This window comes from Eschrichtius robustus, chromosome X (genome assembly GCF_028021215.1).
Source record: "Eschrichtius robustus isolate mEscRob2 chromosome X, mEscRob2.pri, whole genome shotgun sequence".
Classification (NCBI taxonomy): domain Eukaryota; kingdom Metazoa; phylum Chordata; class Mammalia; order Artiodactyla; family Eschrichtiidae; genus Eschrichtius; species Eschrichtius robustus.
In genome coordinates, this window is record NC_090845.1 from 14,110,678 (window position 1) to 14,137,770 (window position 27,093).

A 27,093-nucleotide genomic window follows, 5' to 3' on the forward strand; every position below is an offset into this window, starting at 1 on the left:
CTTAGATGCCGCCATCTTGGGCTCCTGAAGAAATACACCTTCTCCATGAGATAGGCCTGCAATTGTACTTTCACTCTGAGCCACGGACTCAGTTTGGGGTTCCTCTTGCTTGGTCCCAAGTAAGTCAGCAGGTTGATCAACCCCTCAAGAGTTCTACTGATCTACGAACATGACATTGTCAGGAAGTGTTTTATGCCTGACCCATTCCTAGCCTTGGCCAAGTTTTTGCTGACTTATAGCAATAGAAGTCTGAATTCCATAAGAGGTGAAAATCCACTTTTTTTTAAAGAGACGAGAGGGAACAATTGGAGAAACCCTATGCTGACAGGCTAGAAAACAAAGATTTACCCTAAACATATGGAGTAAATATCAATAAATACATAAACAAAATCATAACAGACAACCTCACTCTCTTCCCTGACTTTTGGACAAAATACTGGAAAGGGGGAAGGTGGGGCTAGAGTATGGAGAAGACACAGAAAAAGATCAAGAATTGGCAGAAAAGACAAGATTACTTAGATGAACAAAGAAATCAACATATCCTTAAAACCAATCAAGTAGGGGCTTCCCTGGTGGCGCAGTGGTTGAGAGTCCGCCTGCCGAAGCAGGGGACACGGGTTCGAGCCCTGGTCCGGGAAGATCCCACATGCCATGGAGCAACTAAGCCCGTGCGCCACAACTACTGAGCTTGCGCGTCTGGAGCTGTGCTCCGCAACGAGAGGCCGCGACAGTGAGAGGCCCGCGCACCGCGATGAAGAGTGGCCCCAACTCGCCACAACTGGAGAAAGCCCTCGCACAGAAACGAAGACCCAACACAGTCAAAAATAAATAAATAAATAAATAAATTTAAAAAAAAAAACCAATCAAGTAGAAGATACCTCCTAGTTAGATTTTAATTCAGGAAAACCACTTCTACTGTTACAAAAGGGTTTCCAATAAAGAAAACACAGGAATAACCAAAGAAAATATTTTTTTAAAAAACAGCCCCCCAGAACTGATATATCCTTATCCATGCACTCTCACTACACAAACGTTGAGTCCTTCCTGGTCCTCTGCAACAAAAGGGCATTTGGAAGATGCGCTCAACTCCCTATGTGAGAAGAAATGAAGGTCAAGGATGTTCAAGTGGCTCACTAGGCACACGGCTCGTTCAAGGTAGGACCAGGATCCCCGTCATGCTCACCCAGGCCACAAGCTCCAGTCTAAGCTGTGTGCTGCAGTGGGCCCCACAGGGCATGTACCCTGACACCACAAGTGAGAAGGTCCAAAGGGCCAAGGGAACTCCATTTTCTCAAGTATCTCCAGCCTCCTTCCCCACCTCTGAGCCCGTGGAAGAGCGGGGTGGGCCTACATCTTCGCCCTCACACTCCTGCTTGTACTAGTTATTAGCCACATGCCTTCGCACTGGTCACTTGACTCCTGAGAGTCTAGAAAAAAGTAGTAACAATACCTACCACCTCATCAAAATGTTATGAGGGCCAAAAGAGAATGCATAAATGTGCTCTGAAACTATGTGAAAATATGAGCTGTTGCTGTTTATGGGGGTTATGTGTTTACAACACGATATCTCTCAAAAAGTCATGGAAATATAAAGAAGCGGCGAAAACTGCCAAGTGCATGATTTTCAGAAGTCTTTCCTGTACCAAGAGTAATTCCCTACCCACTTCAGCAGGTGGACTTGGGTGGGTCTAACCTAATGGCTCTCATTTCCTGTCTGCTGGCTGTCAGCCCCAAACTCTGCCAACGCATCAAAATGGCACAGGTCGAGTCTAACAAAGGGAAGCTCCAAGGCAAACGACTGGGTTTACTAATTTTCTTTCGTATGTGTTCAGGGGCGGAGGTAGAACAACCACATAAACCACAACACTCAAGAACAGAATTCTCGGGCTTCCCTGGTGGCGCAGTGGTTGAGAATCCGCCTGCCAATGCAGGGGACACGGGTTCGAGCCCTGGTCTGGGAAGATCCCGCATGCCGTGGAGCAACCAGGCCCGTGAGCCACAACCACTGAGCCTGCGCGTCTGGAGCCTCTGCTCCGCAACAAGAGAGGCCGCGATGGTGAGAGGCCCGCGCACCGCGATGAAGAGTGGCCCCCGCTTGCCGCAACCAGAGAAAGCCCTCGCACAGAAACGAAGACCCAACACAGCCAAAAATAAATAAATTAATTAATTAAAAAAAAAAACCCCAGAATTCTCAAAATAGGCAATGCTGCTATAAACATGCTGATTTTATGGCATTCATGCTCCAGCAAAACACAAGTGCTAGAAACACAATTCCACATGCGGAGCAGCAGTGGTTCCTGCACATCCAATAAAATGTGGGTGCTGCTCTGTGCCATGTAAGACTTAGGGCTTCATTTTTGTTTCACACAGAATGGACTTAAGTCATAAGATACTTATCGGGGCATATTTTCACTTAATTCGAGACATCTCAGCTCTATCTTAAGACAACTTGTCTTTTTAAATAACCTCTGTACATACACACACACACACACACACACACACACACACACACACACACACACTTCTCAGTGGGGAGAGTTATTAGATATTAGGGTCTTACATGTTAAATTTTTTGAAATGCCGCAGTATACAGAACTATTCGTGTGTGCCTTGTTACATATGAGGAGCAGAAAGTTTTAAACCTGCACTGTCCGATGTGGTAGCCACAAGCCGCAGTAGCTATCTAAATTTAAATCAACTAAAACCAAATAAAATTTAAAATTCCATTCCTCACGTGTACACACTGAGCCACACTTCAAGTGCTCAATAGCTATGTGTGGTTGGCAGCTGCCATATTGGACAGTGCAGATTATAGAACATTTCCATCACTGCAAAAAGTTCTATTGGATAGCATTGATTTAAAAAAAAAAAAAAAAACTATAATCACCATGCAATGGTTCTCCTTATCACGCCCTAAGAAAGGTTTTTTTAAGGTCTGGCTATGTACAGTCAAAATCACAGCAACTCTCTCTCATACATGCATGTACCCCCCAAATAACGGAAGCACTCTTTTTAAAAGTTTTTTACTGTACTATTTCTTACAAGACAAAATCAAAATCACCAGCGGCAACGCATGGGAATCGCTATCCTTAAACACTGGCTGGACTTACAAGACTTGACCGCCATGGTCTACATGTGGTTCTTTGACAAACAAAAGGCTTGTCGTAGTCAAGTTTGTTTGTCCAAGACTCCTGGTTCCTAATAAATTCGCAATATAAGAAAACATATATTCCAAGGCACCAGGGCAAGGGTAGAGTAATGCCTCATATAGTCCACCTTCTTTGCTACCCTGATGCAGCCGTTAAACCATTTCTTCTCCATTAACAGAAAGAGGTGATCGGAATTTAAAAATATTTTAATAGCATACTTAAGATTCCCAGCATGCATACATTCCTATAATACTTTATATCAAAATCCATTTCATATGGAGAAAGCATGTTTTAAAACAGGTTGCCATGCACACAGTTTCCCCCAAAGCATTGTTATTGCTATACTTACTTCCTTCTCAAAGAGCCCCTGGAAGCCATAAAATATAAGAGCAATGGAATAAAAACTTAGTATGCTTTGAATGAGTTTTGCATTGAATAGTAAATGGTAGAACACAGCCCTAGCAGGGCGTTAAAAGCACAGTAGTCTATATCACTATTAACTCCGTCCCTGGCTGGCACCACATCATCTGCAGGCAGTGAATCACGATCAATAAAGAGCACCTTTTAGGCAACATTTAATCCCTGAGGGAAGGCATACTCAAATGGGGTTTATCAGCAGTTCTTTACAAGAAAAAGTCTCCAGGTATGGTTCTGGAGTCCAACAATAAGGGAGGGGGGCTGTTTTAAAGATGTTTAAAAGAACTGTCAAAAAAGAAAGCAAAAAAGAATCTTTTTTTCCAGTTCACTTTTGCTTGAAATGTAACAAAGGAGGAAAAGTAGTATTTTTATATCAGTTGAAAGTTTACAAAGCACCATCTCAACTGTTCCTCACAGCAACCCTAAAGGATGAAGATCCTGAGGTTTAGGACTGGGGACTTGGAAAAAAATTACCCAGTAAGTGGCAGATCCAGAAAATAAACCCACAGCACCCGCTCTATCTGCCCACACTGTCCCCACAAAAATAAAACATTTGCACCTTATACTGCAAGAATGGCCCCTGGCAACATCAACCATGTAGCCCAAAAGTTAAAATAAAAAGCAAGGTGATTCCAAGTTTAAAACAGTGCTGGAAAATGCACATTAGATTCACACAGGAGAAAAAGAGTATCTTACTCTTCTAGTCAAATAGAAAGAGACACCCAAAGTGGGATAAGGATGACTTAGAGGGAGAAATGCACACTCTCTGTATAATCAGCGGAGAGGCTACACCCACCTCTGATGCCCACCGTCAGTAACAATTTGGGGAACCAGCATCCTAACAGGCTACAGATTGGCATTCCCTTCTCACTAAGCACTTCAGGAATGTATAACAGGAGCCACGGGAGACGTGAGAGCCGAAGCCAAAGCACTAAACCCTCTGGGGGAGTTCAGGCTGTTCCGTATGGATTTGTGTGCATTTTATGTTGTGAGTTAAGGGAAGCCATTTAGAGATTCAAGCTCCAAAATAATGTAGGAAGAGCATTCTGACAGCAGAAGATGGATTGAGAAAAGGAAAGCTGGAGGCCTGGAGACCAGGTAGGAGGCTTTGAGTAGGCAAGAGATGAAGGAGACAGGAACTAAGGTGAAATTAATAATAGCACAATAATAATTCCCATTTAATTTCCTACCATAGACCAGGCACTGTGCTAAGCGCTTTCCATTTAGAATAAAACGTCCTCTTCATCACTACCATGTGAAGTGAGTACTATTACCATCCCCTTTTTATAAAGACTATCTTAGCTGGAGGTCTGTATCTGAGGACCCCTAGAAGAATATCGATGGATGGGAGGCTTTTGGGATATGAATACCGTTCCAGTTGCTACGTGTGTGCAGTTTTCCAGGAAGTGGGTCCACAGCTTTCATCACTTTCTTGGAAGGTGATTTGTCAGCCTCAAAATGTAGAGAACCATTATACTACCCGATGAGTCCCCCAGGACAGGGTGTGTGTTCTTACTGGACTTGCAGTTGATTCTCCTGCACCCAGCACCATGGCTGGGATGGCGTGAGCTCCAGCACATGTGGCGCATTGAGTGGATGCTGAAGCACGCAGCCATCAAACAGCAAGAGCATCATGCAACTTGGAAAAATGTGTACGAGGTGTTCAGTTCAAAAGACAGGCTTTTGTAATTAATAAAGACTCTGTGGTGATGCTTTGAGAACATACGAATATCCTGTTTTCCGAAACCTTTCATCCAATGGTTTTGGCATCCAATGGTTTTGGCATCCACTGATGACCCTTATTTGACTCAGTTATTACATTGGGGGTTGCACCTACATTTTTTTTAATTGGTCTTTTTTTTTTTTTGAGTATTATTATGGAATTTTTAAAAAATGTAATGTGTTATAATCCCATTTTGTCATTACTGTTTTTGATGTTCAAACTGTCCAAAGTGAGCCCCTTTCAAGTGGCTTCTTTGACCTTATACAAAATCTCCCCCTTGGTTTTTGAACTCTTCCTTCCTTTAAGTCTAGCGATACATTCTGGGCTCATCTTGTACTTTCCCTGCCCCAGACCTGAAACCAACCATTTCTTCCAGGAACCCTAGTTCATTTCAGTGGGGGATGGTATTTTAGAAACTAAAATGGAAAAAAATGTTTCTTTACAAAAGAGACGTCCACACAGTCACTACCTTAACCAGGTGATAAACTCAGCATCATCCACCGTGTGACAACAGAGGGAAGGTTATGTGCCTTACATGTCTCCTGACGTGTCCTTATAAAGTCTACAACAGCCCCAATGAACTATTCTTCCCAAAATGTCTAACCTGATTCTAATCATGAGAAAACAATCAGTGAATCCAAATTCTGGTCATTGCTACAAGACAATTGGCCTGGCCTCTTTATAAAAGTCAATGTTATGCAGAACTGAGAACGAGAGGGCGATTTACCCAGATTAAAAGAAACTAAGGAAACATAACCAAATGAACCTCAAATTGAGCACTGATTACCTTTTTTTTGATTTCAAAAAAAAGCTAAAGATACATTTGGGGATAAATGGAGAAATTTAAATATGGACTGGATATTAAATGACGTCATTGAATTAATGTTAATTTTCTTAGGTGTGATCATGATACTGCATTTACGTGAGAAAATGTCTTCAGTTTTAGAAAATGAATGATAAAGTATCTAGGAGTGAAGTGCTATGATGTTTGCAACTTATAAATGATTCAGAAATAAGTATATACACGGAGAAAGAGAGAATCAAACGTGGTAAAAAGGCAACAATTCATGAATCTAGGTGAAAGGTTTACAAGTATTCACTGTACTATTCTTTCATCTTTTCTGTAGGCTTGAAAGTTTTCAAAATAAAAGAATCAGGAAAAATACACACACACACACACACACTCACTATTATGATTACAAGCGTGAAAGGAGTCATATACGGATATGGACTAAAGACTGGAAGGAAAGACTCAAAAGCGAGCACAGTGACTATGTTAGGTTTATAGGTTTATGGATCCTTTTTCCTTTTTTCCCAATTTTCTGTAATGCCTCAGCTAGAAGTCCAGAGAAAACAAAATCTTCCCAGGCTGGAAGCCAGCATGTCACTTAGAAGGAAAAGCCCAGTAGTCACGGGAGAGAGATCAGAGACAATGGCGAAGGAAATGGGTGCCTTCGCTCCCTGACTGCTGCCGAGATTCAAAGAGAAAAGTGAAGAGGGAAGCCCGAGCTTGCAGGAGAGAAGGGACTCAGATCCCAGGAGCACACCCGGGCTCAGGAAATGGAAGGCGCTGACTCCAGCTCTGTACTTCCTTTAAGGACCCTCCGATTATGAAGTAGTTTCAACTTCTGAGTTTGGTCTGAAACGATCAAGCTAATACAGTTCATGGTGGAGTTAACTTCCCTCCTTTTTCTGTACCGGCCTGCCTCCTGTCTCGCCACAAAAAGATGATTTCTCTGCATAAGAGATAGTATGTATTGGGTGGAGACATGGAATCTAAGATCCTAAAACCTAGAATAAAATGCTACTCACATGTCTTAAGATTCCAGTTTTATACTTTAAAAACATGTTTCCCAAAAGAGCTGCATTTCTGTGAACTGTGGACTGAACTCCATTTCAGTTCTTGCTTTCAGACATAGAACACACAGAACAAGCACTATCTAAGCACAAGAGTTTTACTCTGACCTGACAGAGGGGCATGATAAATGTTGGAATCATAAAAACTGGAAGTCGTTCCTGACCTCGGTGTGGAGTGATTGCACCTCAGGGCCTTGCAGGGCAGCCCCAGAGACACGCGGACTGAAAAACAACCTACGAACTTTAGACTCCCATCCCTCTTCTCTTTCCAGTTGCTTAAAAATGGAATTCTAAAACAACAAGGTCCTACTGTATAGCACAGGGAACTATATTCAATATCACGTAATAAACCATAATGGAAAAGAATATATATATAAAACTGAATCACCTTGCTGTACACCAGAAACTAACACAACACTGTAAATCAACTATACTGCAATTAAAAAAAAAAAATGGAATTCTGGACAAAGATCATGTGCTTTGTTTCTAGATACTGAAAAACTCGCAATTATAAGAACCTTTGGATATTCTATTTAGTATAAATCTACAATTTTTTATTACAATTATATGAAGCAGTCTCATTCCATTACATCATACACCAGCAAAGCCATGCAAATTTGTGGATACCGTTTAAACATGGGACAAATTATATTTAGACACCAGGGGAGAGATGTCAGCAAGTAATTACAATGATTTATTTAATGGACCATAATTTCCCATTGGATTTCTTTATTCTAAAAATGGTTTATTGGACTTGTGCAAAAGAGTTAACACAGCAGGCCTGAGGCTGCTATCTTTAGAAGGGCCTGCTTGCTGGAGAACTTAGCTTTCAGAACCTTTTCTCCATTACTAACTGATAAGGTCATTTCATTGGGCCTAGGCTGTTTGTACAAGCAAGGTGATTTGTGGTGAACGCTTGCTATCCTTCTGGGAGCCTGGAATTTGGGTGGTTGCTAGGCAGAGAATGCCCATGTGACCAGTCTCCTATAGAAACTCTAAACTCTTAAGTGTCAAATGGGCTTCTCTGGGCATAAACATTACACACTGCATTTTTACTGCTGGAGGGAGGGTGAGCTCTGTGTGACCTCTCACAGGAGGGAGAGAACATAGGAAACCTGCAGATAGATTTCTCCAGACTCTACTTATACCTCTTTCCCTTACTGAGCCAGCTGTGTATGTTTACTCTGTCACTGAAATGAATTTTAGCCATGAGTACAACTATATTCTGATTACCTCTAGTCAATCATTGAATGTGTGGGTGGTCTTGGGGGACCCCCAAAACAAGACTTAGTTTGATTTTGCAAGTACTTCTGAGTAGCTTATAAAAACCTAAAAAAAAATTAAAAATACTATCCTAAAACTATTATGCCTCTTGAACAGACCACCACAGGTGGTGGACCTGGTCTCCGTAACTGCTGCCATTCTATAGATACCAGAGTAGCTGAGAGTTCAGCTTACCAGCTCTAGATCCCAAAATAATATTGTTACTGCAATTTCCCAGGCAATAAAAGATAAATGTTCTCCACGAAGCAGAAAGCAAAGGTTAGAGCCCAGGTGTATTGGCTCAAAGCCAAGGATTTTTTACATTGTGGGTTTTAAAGACATCAGCTGCACATGTGCCATACATTTAAATAATATCAGCCAATTTCTGGGAAAGGAAGTCATTAGTCTAGTGTTCATATTTCTTGTCACATTTGTTTAGGATTGATTACAGACAGTAATCTTGTCTGACAGAAATACAGTCCCAACTCAGCTCACATTACAGCCTGGCCATCAAAGCAGTTATTTGCTTTTCAATGCTCACTAACACCACGGAGCCAGGCAGAGAGGAGCTGAAGTGCAAGGTTCCTCTGGAATCCTAGGGTCTGCCACTGGATTAAGTCATGGGCACCATTCTTAGTTGGAAAACCCCCTGCAAGGTGTCAAGATTATACTAGACTATATCCTCCCCTGCTACCTACATTTAGTACTGTAATGGGTAGTAAGCAACCACTGCATACTAGGGAGCCAGGGAGACAAAGATAAATAAGATGCTGGCTGCTCTTAAGGACCGCACCAGTTGGTGGCTGATAGACAGGAATTCTCTGACCACCATGGAAGCCTGCTAGTCAGCTGTGATCCCAATCCCAGCATCAGAGTCTTGTTAAGAGATCTATCCTTCCTTTCTGAGACACTGTGCCTCGCTCAGGAGTTGCTGGCAAGCAGTCACTTTTCTCAGAAACTACTGGTGAGCTTTACCCAGAGACCACCAGGCCCCAGGCAAGAACTGGCGGGCCAGCCAGCACACAGGTGGGCGGGCCACACAAACCAGACGCCATTTCTATATTAGTTGATGCTTGCAAACAACCAGATAGTTATGCATGAACGATTATGTGTGTGTTATTTCTCCCAGCCATCTCACTCGTTCCACTGTCATCCTCCTTTCACGTGTGAGCACCTGAAATAATGGAGACAATAAAGTGGCTGGGAAGGGTCAGAGCATATATCCAACACGGGACCACACTGGCATGTCCAATCTGCTGTGTAAGCCATGCAGCCTCACAGCACAGGAAGCTCATCTTCATATGCAATCTCATGCAGAACCAGGCCACGTGAGCCAGGAAAAGTGGAGCTGAAGCGCCACTGAAGTAGGGAAGCTGAAGCAGGGAAGAGCCTGGAAACGCCCCCCATCCCAGTCTACTCCTCATGGCAGCCTGGATTCCAGCTCCACAAGGCACGGTGTGAGAACCACTGCACTGGTTCAAGAGTGCAGGGAGTGATCATTAAGTCATTAAGAGGCCCAACATGCAAAATATGTAAAGCTGTTCCCATCTGAACACACAGTTAAAGGAAATGCTAGAGAGCTGTGAGTCTCTCCTAGCAGGTAATATCGCAAACAAGCAGGCTTGTGTAACAAAGCACACACAGACACACCACACAGCGATCCTGGCAGTCCTCAAATGCAATATCGCCAGGCTCATTTGCTAGGATGAGGGTCCACAATGGTAATCTTCTAAACAAGATATATCCAGTTATTGTGGTAATAACCCCTACCTAAGCACATGATTCTGGCTAGTTCCTTTCACTTTGAAAGTTATTACATACAATATTCTTAGATGAGAGGAAGTAAAGATGTAAATTCTCCCCAAACGAGTATTTAAATATAAAGAAATTTTAATGAAAATCCCTAAGGGATTTTTTTATTCAAACTTGACTCTAAAAATCATTATACAGGTCCTCCAGAAGAGAGCAAAACACTTTTTTTAAAATGTTAAATAAAAATGAGAGTAGGGTAGATACGGGCTTGATTTACAATAATCCTATGATAATGGCAAGGGTGGTAAGGATTCAGAAAAAAGAGATGAAATCACCAATGGAACAAAACAGAAATCCCTGAAACAAATCTAAATTACTTCATTGGCAGGGGTGGGGGGTGGGGGGTGGGGGGGCAGTGTAAGGGGGATGCAGATTCCCTACCTCACACAATACACCAAAAATAAAGTCCATATAAATTACAAATTGAAAATATAAAATTGAAACCATATCAGTCTCCCAAGGCAATAGAAATAAAAACAAAAATAAAGAAATGGGACCTAATCAAACTTACAAGCTTTTACACAGCAAAGGAAACCATAAAAAAAACAAAAAGACAACCTACAGAATGGGAGAAAATATTTGCAAATGATGCCATGGACAAGGGCTTAATCCCCAAAGTATACAAACAACTCATATAACTCAACCAAAAAAAAAACAAACAACCCAATTGAAAAATGTGCAGAAGACCTAAATAGACATTTCTCCAAAGAACACATACAGATGGCCAACAGGCACATGAAAAGATGCTCAACATCACTAATTATTAGAGAAATGCAAATTGAAACTACCATGAGGTACCACCTCACACCAGTCAGAACACCCATCATTAAAAAGTTTACAAATAACAAATGCTGGAGAGTGTGTGGAGAAAAGGGAACCCTCCTACACTGTTGGTGGGAATGTAAATTGGTGCAGCCACTAGGGAAAACAGTATGGAAGTTGCTCAGAAAACTAAAAATAGAGTTACTACATGATCCAGCAATCCCATTCCTGGGCATATACTTGGACAAAACTATAATTCAAAAAGATACCTGCACCTCTATGTTTATAGCAGCGCTATTCACAATAGCCAAGACATGGAAACAACGTAAATGTCCACTGACAGACGAATGGATAAAGAAGATGTGGTACATAAATACAATGGAATATTACTCAGCCATAAAAAAGAACGAAATAATGCCATTTGCAGCAACAAGGAGGCAACTAGAGATTATCATACTAAGTGAAGTAAGTCAGAAAGAGAGAGACAAATACCATATGATATCACTTATACGTGGAATCTAAAATATAGCACAAATGAACCTATCTACAAAACAGAAACAGACTCACAGACGTAGAGAACAGACTTGTGGTTGCCAGGGTGGGGGGATGGAGAAGGATGTATTAGGAGTTTGGGGTTGTTAGATGCAAACTGTTACCTTTAGAATGGATAAACAACAAGGTCCTACTGTATAGCACAGGGAGCTATATCCCATCTCCTGGGATAAACCATAATGGAAAAGAAAATTTAAAAAAGAATGCATATACATGTATAACTGAGTCACTTAGCTGTACAGCAGAAATTAGCACAACATTGTAAATAAACTATACTTCAATTCAAAAAATTTTAAAAAAGAGAAACCATAAAAGTGCTAGTGGAAAACAAATGGGTAATTATTTATATAATAATCTTTTGATAGGGAAAAACTTTAGGCAGGATACTGAAGACATAATCCATAAAAGTAAAAGATTTGACCACATATAAATAAAAAATACATGAATAAGGACTACATAAAGTATTTAAAACTTTAGGGAAAATAAAAACTAAGATAAAACTAAAAAAAACTAATGAAATTCATTAACAACTTAGAAAAAAAACAAAATCGCTTTGAAAAAGTATCTGTAACCTAACAAAGGATTAATGTCCTTTATATATAAAGAGCTTACCAATCATTAAGAAAAAAGGAGGGGATTTCTCTGGTGGCACAGTGGTTAAGAATCCTCCTGCAAATGCAGGGGACACGGGTTCGAGCCCTGGTCCGGGAAGATCCCACATGCCGCAGAGTAACTAAGCCCGCGGGCCACAACTACTGAGCCTGCGCCCTAGAGCCCGTGAGCCACAACTACTGAGCCCACGGGCCACAACTACTGAAGCCCGCGCGCCTACAGCCTGTGCTCCACAACAAGAGAAGCCACCGCAATGAGAAGCCCGCGCACCGCAACGAAGACCCAATGCAGCCAAAAATTAATTAGTTAATTAATTAATTTTTTTAAAAAAAAGACAAAGGATAATAGCAAAAGGAAAAATAGGGCAAAGGATATGAACAGGCTATTCATAAAACAAAAAGCCAATAAACGTATAAAATATTCATATATATATTTATTAATCAAAAAGTCAACAAAAGAAAATCCCTTTTTTAACCTATCAAAATGACAAAAATCTCTAAAACAATACTCAGCATCAGCATGATTTGGAAAGCTGACACATTACCATTGTAGATGTGATTAAATCATTTTCATTAAGAGAAAAAAGTATGCTTGTTAAGAGGGGAAAAAAATGATTCTCCACTTTTAAAAAAAATCCTACAATGATATTAAATTTTATGAGAAACCTAAGATGTTGATAACTGCATCTCAAGTCACTGCTAAGAACTGTAAGCTGGTTACCTGGAAGACAGCTTGCATCCCTGAAGGAGGTAGGCATTCAGATTCCCAGTTGCCGCAAGTAATAGTCCCAGGTATGGAGGGGAAGGCTTCATTGGCCTAGAAGAAAACTCAGGATGGAATTGGACACCGACAAAATAGGGGTGATCTGAAATGAGAATAGTCATAATGCAATTGAAGCAGATAAATATGAGAAGAGCTTTAAAGGTCTTCTTATCTTTAAATAAGAAAACTCATTAAATGGTAAGATGATTATTTAACTTGTTACCATCATAGCCAGTTATTTTCATGATCCAACTTGGTAGTAGAATTTCAAATTGCAAAACACATCTCACTAATAAGAGATCCAGCATTTTATTTGTGCAAGGTGTTAGAGTGAGCAAAGTTAAGCAAAAGTTTTTGAATGGGAAAATGATCTGCTTTCCCCAAATCTGCCCGCTATCTAGACCCTTCACAGACATACAATGGTACCATTTCCATGGGTGGGGCCCAGGGCAGGCCACCCCAAAACATGCCTAAATGGCATATTGATTATTTTGAATTAAAGTTACTTAAGACTGAGCCGATGGGGACTTCCCTGGTGGCGCAGTGGTTAAGAATCCGCCTGCCAATGCAGGGGACACGGGTTCGAGCCCTGGTCCGGGAAGATCCCACATGCCGCGGAGCAACTAAGCCTGTGCGCCACAACTACTGAGCCTGTGCTCTAGAGCCCGCGAGCCACAGCTGCTGAGCCCATGTGCCACAGCTACTGAAGCCCCTGTGCCTAGAGCCCGTGCTCCACAACGAGAAGCCACCGCAATGAGAAGCCTGTGCACCACAACGAAGACCCAACGCAGCCAAAAATAAATAAATGAATTAATTAAAAACAAAAAAAAATTTAAAAAAATTAAAAAAAAACAAAAAAAAACAAACAAAAAATAAAAAAAAAAAAAAGATTGAGCTGATGCAAGAGGGACACTTTGACACACACCCCACCTAGTCTCCTGAAAGCAGGAAATAAATCTCTCTTGTGAAAGGTGTACTTCCTGCCTCTGAAGTGGAAGGATACCCTTATCACCAGAGACAGGGAATTTGGGCAGAGAAGCCTATATAAACACATCTTGTGACTTCTTTAATTTACTACCCAAGCCCAAACTTTGTTTAGATTCTTCACTAATTAAGCACCCAAAGCCTAAGTTTCTTTGTCCTGTTAATTCCTCACATATTTTTTGTTTCTTTGTCTAAAAAGTATAAAGGCTGCCTGCTTTGGCCACTTCTTAGGCCCCATTTCTATGAGACCTCCATCTGCACGAGTTAAAATTTGTCTTTCTCCTGCTTATCTGTCTTGGGTCAATTTTATTATTAGTCTAGCCACAAGAACTCAAGAGGGTAGGGGGGAAAGGTCCCCTCCCAGCACCCTGGTATCCTCATACTTAAGGCTAACTGTAAGTCACTCTTTCTCTTAGATGGCTTCAGGCCATTTCCCACAAGGTCTCCTTTCCCAAGGGATGGGTCCCCTGGGAATGCAGCAGATATAACTGCTTTTCTAGTCACAGCTCTGGGCTGGATATTAATCATGGATAGCACCATGAAGCTGAAAAGGCACTCATATTTCAGCCTACGCCAACGTATCTCTTGTGATGAAAAGTCTCCAAGTGATAAAAGGATGCCCTTTCAACATGTTAATGGTGGTTATGGCTCAAGGGGTGAGAGTTCAAGATATTTTTATTTTCTCCCTTATATTGATACTTCTCCGTATCGTGTGAACCTTTACAATGAACACATATTTCTTACATTATCAGAGGACAAATAAAGCTATTACATATTGAGGGTTGTAAGAAGCCCCTATATGAGCAATTCAAGTTCTCCTAGATGTAATAGGAACAGAAAAGTAGCTTTTCTCAGGTATCTGAAATCCCTTGTTTGGGAATGGTAAAAATTAATGGGCAACGTTTCCAAATCTGGGTAGAAATTTTCTAAGATTACAAAATTCCTCTCCCCACTCAGAACTCTCAAAAACTATGTTTATTCCCAGATTAGGAAGCAACTCCTAATTAGAGATTGGGCAACTCTCTAATCCCATAATTGCTATAGTCAAAGCACGGTCAGTATGTATTCCTTACTTTAAAAGTCATTTTAATGGCCATATACATATCAAACTGAAGATGATAAAATACAAGTTTTATAGGAGGAAGTAAATATAACTTTAAATCTTTCAATGAGATGCTTTATCAAGTGATCTGAAAGTCTAGTATGGAATTCAAAATCACAAATCCCCATCACTTACCACTGAAGACCCAAAACTACTGCTCAGTAGTAAGGAAATGATGATTGAATGGCAATGTCCACTCTCTTAAGGTTATCATTTAAAGCTTAACCCTCATCCTAATAAAATAGGTAGCAGGCTAGCAGAGTGTTCTCATCTAATGGTTATGGAACTTTAGAACAGGAAAGGACTTCAGAAGTAGGGTAAATGTCCAGGTATAGACGCAGAAGCCTGGAGAAGCTTTGTCCTGCTCCTGGTCGGCTAGCTGGGGTTTCAGCTTTCATCGTCTGACTACTAGCTCACGCCTCCCTTTGCACCCGTGGGGCCAGGTGTGTCCTACGGCGCTCACTGCCCGCTTCAGAAGCTTTGATATAAGATCATCATTTGTTCCCTTCTGCAAAGGATTGATCTTTCAATTCTCAAATGATGACGATGATGATCCTTCTCCTTTTTTGAGTCTTCTTTATAAAATAGTGGCAGTATCAGATAGTAGTTTTTCACGTTTGTTTTAATTTTTACTCCTTACTTAACTAAAGAAAAGTTGGAAACCCGAAAAAAAATAATAAAGCTTTGCTATACAAAATGGTAGCCCCTGGCCACAGGTAACCATTTAATAAACTCACTCAAATTAACTGAGCACATTTCAAGTGCTAAATAGCCACAAACAGCTAGTGGCTACCATACTGAACAGGGCAGAATACTCCATTATTGCAGCAGATTCTACTGGACAGCTCTGAATCCAGAAAAATCCAGTGTAGAAACCCTCTACATCATACCCAAGAAGAAGCCTCCTTGAATTAGAAGGACATTCAGGTATGAAAGTTTGGTGAGAGGAATGCCACCTTCTCCCAGGAAAGTGTCCCCTCAAGAAGAGAAGAAGAGAAACCACCTGCCCTTAGAAAAGAAAACAATGCCGCTTTAAATTAAAGATGTGATGAATCTTGCAGCACAGCATCTAGGGATGTCTCTGAAAGAAGCCGACAATAATTGTGTTTTTGTACCACTAGAGACAGAAGCTGAGCAACGGATCGTTGCTCTGAATCACTTTACCCAAAAAATCCAATATGAGGAAAGAGACTAAAAACTTTTTATTTTGATGATGTTCTATCAGTCAGACAAAGTATCTTTTAAATAATGCTCTTAATTGCTTTGAAACAAATTCTGACATTATACTAATCTCAAGCTTTGTTGTTCCTTTTAGAACTCCTTCAGGAATGTAGTGATTCATGGATGTGATAAGGGTAGCTAAGATCAAAATCTTCTGGGAAATTTTCCTTAATAAAATGAATTCCCTTGCAGTCAGCTTTTTAAAAATTGCAAGGTTTTACAGCAGGTCTCATTTCCTTTCCAACCCACATGAAATTTGAAAGTGTCAATGGGAAACTAAATCCTTGCGATGAAGAAGCTTCCAAGTGTTTGCTGGTAATAATGAGAGACAGGAGAATTAAAGAGAATAAGTACTTGAACAAAGTAAACAAATAGTAATTTGCATAAGAAATTTCTCTGCCCTCTCACATGCCAGACTTAAGAGACTTCAACACCAAACAGTGATCCACACTATAAAAATTGTAAATGATGGGCATTTCCATCACAAGGACTACAGAAAATACATCCTCATATTCTAATTTAAAACTTCAGGCATGGATTGATAATCTTAAGTGGAATGTCCAATGAAAACAAGAAGAACAATAAAATCCCACAGAGGTGGTGGCAGAAGGAGGCTCCAACCTGGTTTAGCTCCAGCCCCAGCAGTGACTGGCTGGATGGCCCTGGCAGGTTGCTTAACCTCTCTGCACTCGGGTCTCCTTCTCCATAAAGTAGGAATAACATCACCTGCCTTGTAAGTTACACAAGGCACGTAGAGTCCCTAGCAAGGGGTCTGGTGAGAAGCATCTAGTGAGTGCACACTCAATGTCCACTGCTTGCCTTCTTTCTGGGTCTGGATAACATGCTACAGTGGTCAAAGAAGCCTTTCCCAACTTCAGTACTCCTCCCCGCTCGGGACTTCTGAAGTACCTGAACAGTTGAGAGACAGAAAAGGAAAGGGACAGAGAAAAGGAGTTTGAAGTAGAAGAACAGTGACATGGACTAAAATGGAAAAGACAGTAGGAAAGTTAGAAGAAGAGTAAGTAGTTCGGGTTATCTGGAGCCTAAAGTATACAGATTGGAAAAGGCAGGTTCTAGAAAATGATGCTACCATTTTTAGAGTATCCTGTACACACTAAGCATTCAATAATGAGGATGGTTTATCCAACAAATTATTGTCACATGTGCTGCACAGTCAGTCACCAGTAGTGAGGAGGGCACTGGGCCATTCTTCCTCAGAGGAGGGAGAAAGCAGAGTGCTACTCAACAGTGGGCTGCCTGCCTTTCCCAGAGCGCCTAACCCAGAAGCTGCAACAAGAGACACCCCAGGAAGGGGGCAAGGACACTAGGAAGCATACTACTGGTAGATCTGGTAGGCTCCGAACACTACGTCATTTTATGGCAGGTTCACTCTAATAGGCCCCAAAATGATTAGTACTATAAGCACTCTAGTTTTTCATGCACTTTATATTTAGTGCATATTATTTCTATTTAGCTGCATATTTATTTCAAAGGAGAGAGGAAAAGAAAGAGAGCAAATAAAATGGGTCTCAAGTTATATCTTTGTATGCTTACGGTCGACAAAGAGACATTAGCTCACCACAATCACCACAAAAATTTTCAAAAATGAAGAGCCCACTTACTTGCTAGTTCAATGATTTCCATCCTCTCCCCGTCGACATCCTGACCTACAAAACTTAAGTCATTCTGCTCAAGTTGGTTGATCAGGCTAGGATTCACCTGGGAAAACAAGACAGTAAGTGTCTTTGGACAGCAGAGCAATACAGACATATCAGCTTATGAAAATGTCCTCCACCAACTGGGTGGATTTTCCATTTCGGTGATGCGCTAACTAGGAGTTAATTTCTATTTATATTCAAATCTCAAAGCCTATTTTTAAATTCATGATGAACCTGATAAATAGTTGAATCACAGCCCTTAAATTTGGGAGGCCCACCTTCTATTGTCCAAAGATGAGTTTCAAAAAGTAGGACTGTGAGACTACATCAAACTAAAAACTTTCTACACAGCGAAGGAAACCATCATCAAAACAAAAAGGCGGGGAATTCCCTGGCAGTCCAGTGGTTAGGACTCCACACTCCCACTGCAGGGAGCACGGGTTCAATCCCTGGTTGGGGAACTAAGGTCCCGCAAGCCACACAGCATGGCCAAGACAAACAAACAAACAAAACAAGGCAACCTACTGGAGAAGATATTTGCAAATCACATATCTGATAAGGGGCTAATATCCAAAATATATAAGGAACTCATACACCTCAACACCAAAAAAAAAAGGGCAGAGGATCTGAATAGACCTTTTTCCAAAGAAGACATACAGATGGCCAAAAGGTACATGAAAAGATACTCAACGTCACTAATTATCAAGAAAATGTAAATCAAAACCACAATGAGCTATCACCTCATATCTGTTAGAAAGGCTATCATCAAAAATACAAGGAATAACAAATGTGGGAAAGGATGTAGAGAAAAGTTCTGCAGTGCTGGTGGGAGTGTAAATTGGTGCAGCCACTATGGGAAACAGTAAGGAGGTTCCTCAAAAAATTAAGAGTAGAACTACCATATGACCTAGCTATTCCACTTCTGGATACTTATCCAAAGAACATGAAAACACTAATTCAAAAAGATATATGCACACTATGTTCATTGCAGCATTATTTACAATAGCCATGATAAAAAAGAATTAAATCATGCCATTTGCAACAATATGGATGGACCGTGAGGCTATTATGCTAAGTGAAATAAATCAAAGAAAGACAAATATGATTTCACTCATATGTTGAATCTAAAACAAAACAAGGGCTTCCCTGGTGGCACAGTGGTTAAGAATCCACCTGCCAATGCAGGGGACAGGGGTTCAAGCCCTGGTACAGGAAGATCCCACATGCCGCGGAGCAACTAAGCCCGTGTGCCACAACTACGGAGCCTGTGCTCTAGAGCCCGTGAGCCACAACTACTGAGCCCACGCGCCTAGAGCCCAAGCTCCACAACAAGAGAAGCCACTGCAATGAGAAGCCCAGGCACCGCAATGAAGAGCAGCCCCCTCTCGCCTCAACTAGAGAAAGCCCGCGTGCAGCAACCAAGACCCAATGCAGCCAAAAAAAATGAATAAATAAATTTTAAAAATATATATTTAAAACAAAACAAAACCAACCAACAAACAAAATAAAACAAAAACAACTCACAGAGAACAGATTAGTGGTGACAAGCAGGGAAGGGGGTTGGGGGGCTGGGCAAAATGGGTGAAGGGGATCAACTGCATGATAATGGATGGTAACTAGACTTCTGGTGGTGATCACCCTGTAGGGTATACAGATGTTGAACTACAATGCTGTACACCTGAAAGTTAATAATAATAATAATAAATAATATAATAAAAAAATAAATAATTTTTATAATAAAAAAAAAGTAGGACTGTGACACAGATATCTGTCTTGAAACCTTGAGACTAGCTATTGATAGCTGTCCCTTTATTTGCCTCTTCCCTTGAGTTATGTGTAATTAACTCTCTCTCCCTAAATCACAAATCTGCTTGAGGATTGAAACTATCTTATTTCCCTTGTGACTAAACCAAAAGCTTTCTTTATATACAGTTACATAAACGCTCTAAAGAGAAGCTTGGAACCACTTTTCTACTAAAACACTGGTTATAGATGACAACTTGATGACCTGGCTCATGGCCCCTTCCCTCACTCATCTCATCAGCCGCCCTTTCCCAAACTTTTCAGCCTCTCCTTCACAGAAAGTGCTTCCTCATCGAAAATCAAAGTGGTGTCCCACCTGTCCTTCTCAATCTTAACCTCATATGCTTTTATTTCATTTTTAACATTAGGCTAGGTCTCATAATTTGTAATTATTTTTCCTTTTTTAACAGCTTTATTGAAATATAATTCACATACCAGGACTTCCCTGGTGACGCAGTGGTTAAGAACCCGCCTGCCAATACAGGGGACACAGGTTTGATCCCTGGTCTGGGAAGATCCCACATGCCGCGGAGCAACTAAGCCCATGTGCCACAACTACTGAGCCCGTGCACCACAACTACTGAAGCCCGTGTGCCTAGAGCCCATGCTCCGCAACAAGAGAAGCCACTGCAATGAGAAGCCCGTGCACTGCAACGAAGAGTACCCCCGCTCGCCACAACTAGAGAAAGCCCGGGCGCAGCAACGAAGACCCAAAGCAGCCAAAAATTAAAAACAAACAAAATACCCTACACCTCTAACCATCATCCCCCAATTCCCTTATCACTGCGCGCACGCACACACACACACACACACACCCAACCCTAGGCAACCACCAATCTCTATTCAATTTCTTTAGATTTGCCTATTCTGGGTATTTCATGTTAATGGACTCATATGATACGTGGTCTTTTGTGACTGGCTTCTTTCACTTCACATAATGTTTTCTAGGTTCATCTGTGTTGTAGCACGCATCAATACTTCAGTTCTTTTTATTGTCAATTTTTACTGTCATTTTATGGATATACCACATTTTATTTATCCATTCATCAGTTGACGGACATTTGGGTTGTTTCTACTTTTTTGGCTACTATGAATAATGCTGCAATGAACATTCGTGTACAAGTTGTGTGTGGACATATGTTTTAATTTCTCTTGGGAAATTAAATATACCTAGGGATGGAATTACTGGGTCATATGGTAACTCTGTTTAACCTTTTGAGGAACTACCAGATGATTTTCCAATGTGGCTGCACCATTTTACATTCCCACCAACAGTGTATGAGAGTTCCAGTTACTCCACATCCTCACCAATATTTATTATTTTCCATGTTTTTTTTTAAAATTTATTTATTTTTGGCTACGTTGGGTCTTCGTTGCTGCGCGCAGGCTTTCTCTAGTTGCGGCAAGCGGGAGCTACTCCTCGTTGCGGTGCACAGGCTTCTCATTGCGGTGGCTTCTCTTGTTGCAGAGCACAGGCTCCAGGCGCACAGGCTTCAGTAGTTGTGGTGCACGGGCTTCAGTAGATGTGGCTCGCGGGCTCTAGAGCACAGGCTCAGCAGTTGTGGCGCAGGGGCTTAGTTGCTCCGCAGCATGTGGGATCTTCCCGGACCAGGGCTCGAACCTGTGTCCCCTGCATTGGCAGGGGGACTCTCAACCTCTGTGCCACCAGGGAAGCTCTATTTTCCATGTTTTGATTATAGTCATCCGAGTGGGTGTAAAGTGGTATCTCTTTATGGTTTTGATTTGCATTTCCCTGATGACAAATGATGTTGGATATCTCTTCATTTTCTTATTGGTCATTCATATATCTTTTTTTGAGAAATGTCTCTTCAGACCTTTTGCCATTATTTATTTATTTATTTATTTTATTTTTTTAAAAAAATTATTTATTCTTAGCTGTGTTGGGTCTTCGTTTCTGTGCGAGGGCTTTCTCTAGTTGCAGCGAGCGGGGGCCACTCTTCATCGCGGTGCACAGGCCTCTCACTACCACGGCCTCTCTTGTTGCAGAGCACAGGCTCCAGACGCACAGGCTCAGTAATTGTGGCTCACGGGCCCAGTTGCTCCGCGGCATGTGGGATCTTCCCAGACCAGGGCTCGAACCCGTGTCCCCTGCATTGGCAGGCAGATTCTCAACCACTGCACCACCAGGGAAGCCCACCATTATTTATTATTGAGTTGTACGAATTCTTTATATATTCTAGACACAAGTACTTTGTCCAACATATGACTCAATCTGTAATTATTTCATCTGTTAATCTTTGTCCTCTCCAATTAGAACGGAAGCTCCCTAAGAGGAGGGAGACCATGTGTGTCTTTCCCCCTCTCATCTCCAGTACATATGAGATGCAAAATAAGTATGAAGGAATGAATGGCCACACCATCACGTGCACAGTAGTTCTTACAACTTCTAGTTACCACTTAGGCAAAGCAGCTCAATAATTTTTGTCCCACCAGTTGACCCAGTTCCCAACGGAAATAAGACCAAAAATGGCCTACACTCAGCAAATTATGTTCCCTAATTGTAGTGACACTATTGGTAGCCTACCTGGCATTGACTCCCACTTGTCCTCCCTCAAAACAGAATGCTGGGCTTGTTCTGGTATCTACTCCACCCACATATGGCCCATGGGACTCCATCTTCCCCATTCTAGAAGACGGTCCTAATTGGTCTAAGCCAAACATGATAAACCCATCCCTCTTGGCAGATGAATGATGCAAGAATCCAGGTTTAAGCCTGGTTCAGCACTGCCCTGGCAATGGTTACTGGTTCACAAGTGGGCAGGTAATCTAAATTGACCCAATCAGGTCTAGGAGAGATGTATGTTGCCTCACTTGCCACTGGCAGCCATCTTACAACTATGAGGGAGACCAGCCTAAGGACAAGGCAGACACACAGAAAAGGGTAGGGCCAAGGGACTCCTAGACACAGCAGGAGCCCTGACTGTACCATGCCTGGAGCCCGCCAAGCCTCTGGACTACCTATTACCTGAGATAACAAATTTCCTTATTGCTTAGGCTGGTTTCAGTGAATAATGAGCAGGAATTTTGACTCTTCACAGTCAAAAGTATTGTAATTGGTACACCAATTAATCCCTGTACAGACAATTTGAATTTTGGGGAATGTAGGCTTCTCATATGGCAATCTCAACAATAACTCCTCTTAATCATGCGACACTAAGCTTCCAAGAGGCTCCCAAACCAAGAGTCCATCATGTGATACCCAGAGACACATCCCTATCCCGAGAGGCATTTGGTTCAGAAGATGCAAGTACCCTTTTCCCAACTCTGCCAAAATAAAGGGCAGGAGGTTCAGGATAAGGATAACAACTTTATCTCGGTCTAAGAGACAGCAGTTAGGGTAACGGAGAGTCCTGAAATGTCCCATGTGCAGATACTTAAAGATTTTGCCTTTGGAAAGCCAAGACCAGAGTCTCCCCGCCCCTACCCGCCTCCTCTGGGAAGTCTGGCACTTCTCCGCTGAGCACTATGGACGCCAGGCTGGACAGCTTCTCCAGAGGCCCGCTTGTGATCACTGGGGCGCCTCACACTAAGCATCTATATTCCACAGTAATTCAGTGTGACAGCCATACCTCATACCGATGTCTGTGTCTTTCTTCTATAAAAGGAACGTCACCATAAAGTTTCCCTGCAAAGATATGAAAGTGAAATGAATACTGTAGTAATCAGCTTTGGAACCACATCCATGGCATCTGTGTGGGGGAAATCTCTTTGATCTCTATCGGTCTATCAGACGCCTAAAAATGAAGCAGACTCTAGATAGTAATCTCGATTTTCTTTTCTTATAGGACAGCCATAGCTTCTTTGAAACCCTGAAGCAATTCTCAAGTAAGCCATCAGCAGTGCACAGAGGGAAGCCCACCATGGACTCCAGCAGAGGCCCTCCTTTCATACGCCTGCCTGCAGAACAGAGAGCCCCAGTGACATCTGCACCATCACCATTGCGCAGATTCACAACGGGGCTCATGTTACAAAAGAAGAAAATGAAACCAAGGGAAGGGAAATGAAACCAAAGGACTTGCCCAAAGCCCCGCCCCGCTGGCCATGCCATCCTGTCTGGAGCCCAGGCCTCCACACTCCCGGCCCAACGCTTTCTCCACTACACCAGCCGCCTCTACTTTCGCATGGTACTGGCCACACTGGTTTAAACCCCACCTTAAAAATATGCCTATCCTTTGACTAAAATTTGACCTCTAAGAATTTACCCCAGAAAACAGAAACGAGGACAGAGATGTAACCACAAAGATGTGACCTGCTGCGTTATTAGCAGAGGACAATCGGAAACCAGCATCGCCTCAGGAACGGAGGGCTGCTGGCAGGAATGACAGCACATCTCCACCCACAGTTCTCAACCAGGGGTGTGTGGCAGAGAATCACACGCGCGGCTGCTTGGACAGGCCCGTGTCGCAGCGGGGGCCGCAGCCCAGGGCTGCATCTCGGGCTCAGCCTGTCTGGCGATGGACACGGGGGCCAGTGGGACGCCCAGTGACCCCAGTGTGAGGTGGAGAGGAGCGGGGTCTGTCACCAGACACCTCTCAAGAACATAGGGCCCATCGGGCACGTGGAGAAGCAGTATGGCCAAATGGGTCACAGCACTGGAGCAGGCACAGGGGCCGACGACTATTCCCTCCGCACCGGCTCTCAGCACGCAGATCCCAGGCTCACAGCCAGGGGACGGAAAGACCCGCCGACAGCGCTGGAACACATCGCCGAACCCCAGCAGAATCAGGAGCAGGGCTCGAGTCCACAGGCAGGGGATTGCCAGACTCTCCAAGGTGTCATCAGGCTGCGGAACAGGATGTTTCAACCAAGAGACCGAATGTCTCACATCCCGCTTGAGCTTTTTTTTTTTTTTGGCTGTGTTGGGTATTCGTTTCTGGGCGAGGGCTTTCTCTAGTTGCGGCAAGCGGGGGCCACTCTTCATTGCGGTGCGCGGGCCTCTCACTATCGCGGCCTCTCTTGTTGCGGCACACAGGCTCCAGACGCGCAGGCTCAGTAGTTGTGGCTCACGGGCCTAGTCGCTCCGCGGCATGTGGGATCTTCCCAGACCAGGGCTCAAACCCGTGTCCCCTGCATTGGCAGGCAGATTCTCAACCACTGCACCACCAGGGAAGACCCCCGCTTGAGCTTTTGACTTGGATACAGAAAACGCAAACTGGCTGTATTCTCTATGACTCAGTGTGATCAATTATCATGACTGAACTTCTACTTGCAATTCTGTGCATACAAACTGAGTTCCCTGGTGACGATGTCAATGACAGTGAGTATTTAGGTATGTGCCTTAGAAGAAAAATGGGCATAGTGGGGGCAGGGAGCTCCTTTGAGAGAACTCCAACATGCCACTGCCAGGGGGTCATTCAAGACAGAGCCCTTTGTACTCAAACTATAGGTTCATAAAAATTAAAGAACATATGGAAGACAATAGCACAATAATGCCCAGTTGCAAAAAATGGAAACACTTATACCATGAAGTTACAAGAAAAAGCAGTTGAAACATCTGGACCTAACTTTGAGAGGATTCTGATTCTCCTCTGACCTCTAACTTTGTCACTGATCTTTTCCTCCTAGAGTCCAAAGTGTCTTCTCTCCTTCCTTCATTAGGACAGATGACTAAGCAAATCCAATAACAGAGCCTGCCAATACTAACAGAGATGGTGAGGAAAATGGCAAAAACCTCCAAATTAGGATATAAGTAATTATATTGAGGAATTATATCTGAGTCATCGGGACTAGCAGGATATTGCACGAACTTTTGAACCTGCGTGGCTTGTGCCTGCTGCCTGGCTTAAGGCAAACTTTGTGTTTGCTATGAAATCCCAGAAGTGACAGGAAGAGGGGAGGTATAGTGACTCTGGAGCCAGAATGCCGGGCTTTAAATTCCACTATACCATGTAATGGATGTGTGGCTTCGGCAAATTACTGTACCTCTCTGCCTCAGCTTCCTCATCTGTAAAATGGGGGTGATGACAGTCTCTATTTCATAGCGTTGTTGTAAGGACTGAATAAATCAAAACATGTGAAACACTTAAAACAGTAAGTAAACCATGTGATTGGTATAGTTATCTCTAGACCATGAAATCCAAACAGAAAGAATGGAAGCTAGAACATAAGTTCTACAAGATAATAGACAAGATAGGGACCCATCCCCTCAATTCTTGAGACCAGTGTCTAGCACATAAGCAGGTACTCGATACATATTTGTTTAATGAATGAAGCATATATATGGGGCGGGGGGGGTACATGGTACACGATGAAACATGTTTTCAGAACTTTGGAAATGCTGTTTTGTGCACTCAAAATCTTTCTTAATCACTGACAAATCTATCAAGAATGAATTCATGAAATTAATCCATTGCCATATCCATGAAAAAAGAAAAAAATTTAAATTTCCATTAAACTATATGTTGAGAATCAACTCAGAATGTTACCAGGTGAAAACACCTTAAAATCAAAAACTAAGGGGCTTCCCTGGTGGCGCAGTGGTTGAGAATCTGCCTGCCAATGCAGGGGACACGGGTTCGAGCCCTGGTCTCGGAAGATCCCACATGCCGCGGAGCAACTAGGCCCGTGAGCCACAACTACCGAGCCTGTGCGTCTGGAGCCTGTGCCCCGCAACAAGAGAGGCCGCGACAGTGAAAGGCCCACGCACCGCAATGAAGAGTGGCCCCCGCTTGCCGCAACTAGAGAAAGCCCTCGCACAGAAACGAAGACCCAACACAGCCAAAAATAAATAAATACATAAATAAATTTGTTAAAAAAAAAAAATCAAAAACTAAGAATTCTCACTGCAGGGCTGCCCTGGCACCAGGAATTCTGATTTCCATGCTCTCAGGAGAGTGCCTAGGCACGTGGGTTTTTACAAAGCACCGAGTGACTCCCTGTGCATTCCTCGTCAGTAACCACTGAGCCACAGTGTCACTGAACGTGCTGTAGGGGGGACAATCAATGACAAGCGAGATGCTGGATGCTGCTGGACGCAGAGTGTATCCAGGTGCGGACTGAAAAGACTAAGGGGTAGATACGCCATGTTGTTAGGAGCGCTTCTCTGGACGGATTTATTGAGCACACATGCCACGTGGTAAGCCTAGGCACAGGGGGACATCCTCAACAATGACAAAGTGACATGGTCTTCCTTCCTGTCCTAGTCTTTTTGGAGACAAAATAAAATGCAACAGAGATTAACTGCACATAAGCTTAATGTTCACTTAAGAAGCAAGTAGCAGCAAAGCTTTAGAGAAAGACACCTGATAAGGTCTTAGGACCTACAAAATACTCTCAGTGTAGGCAGCAAGACACCAACAATGCATATAATAGCATCGTCGGAAACAAAAACCCTGCCGAATTACACCTTCTCCTTCTCTAATTCGCTACTGGGTAGATTCTGTCTCATATATAATA

The 27,093-nt window shown here is 42.5% G+C and overlaps 1 protein-coding gene across 8 annotated transcripts in view; it reads right to left on the minus strand.

Annotated features, from left to right (window-relative positions):
• CTPS2 (CTP synthase 2) overlaps window positions 1-27,093 on the minus strand; it is a 129,924-nt gene that overhangs the window by 2,425 nt on the left and 100,406 nt on the right. For all 8 annotated transcript variants that reach the window (XM_068532805.1, XM_068532807.1, XM_068532809.1 and 5 more), the window contains 3 exons: window positions 23,268-23,323; window positions 17,839-17,935; window positions 12,868-13,012 (listed from right to left, as the gene is read on the minus strand). In XM_068532805.1, the coding sequence (XP_068388906.1) occupies window positions 12,868-13,012; window positions 17,839-17,935; window positions 23,268-23,323 (298 nt within the window). The remainder of the gene's footprint in view (window positions 1-12,867; window positions 13,013-17,838; window positions 17,936-23,267; window positions 23,324-27,093) is intronic.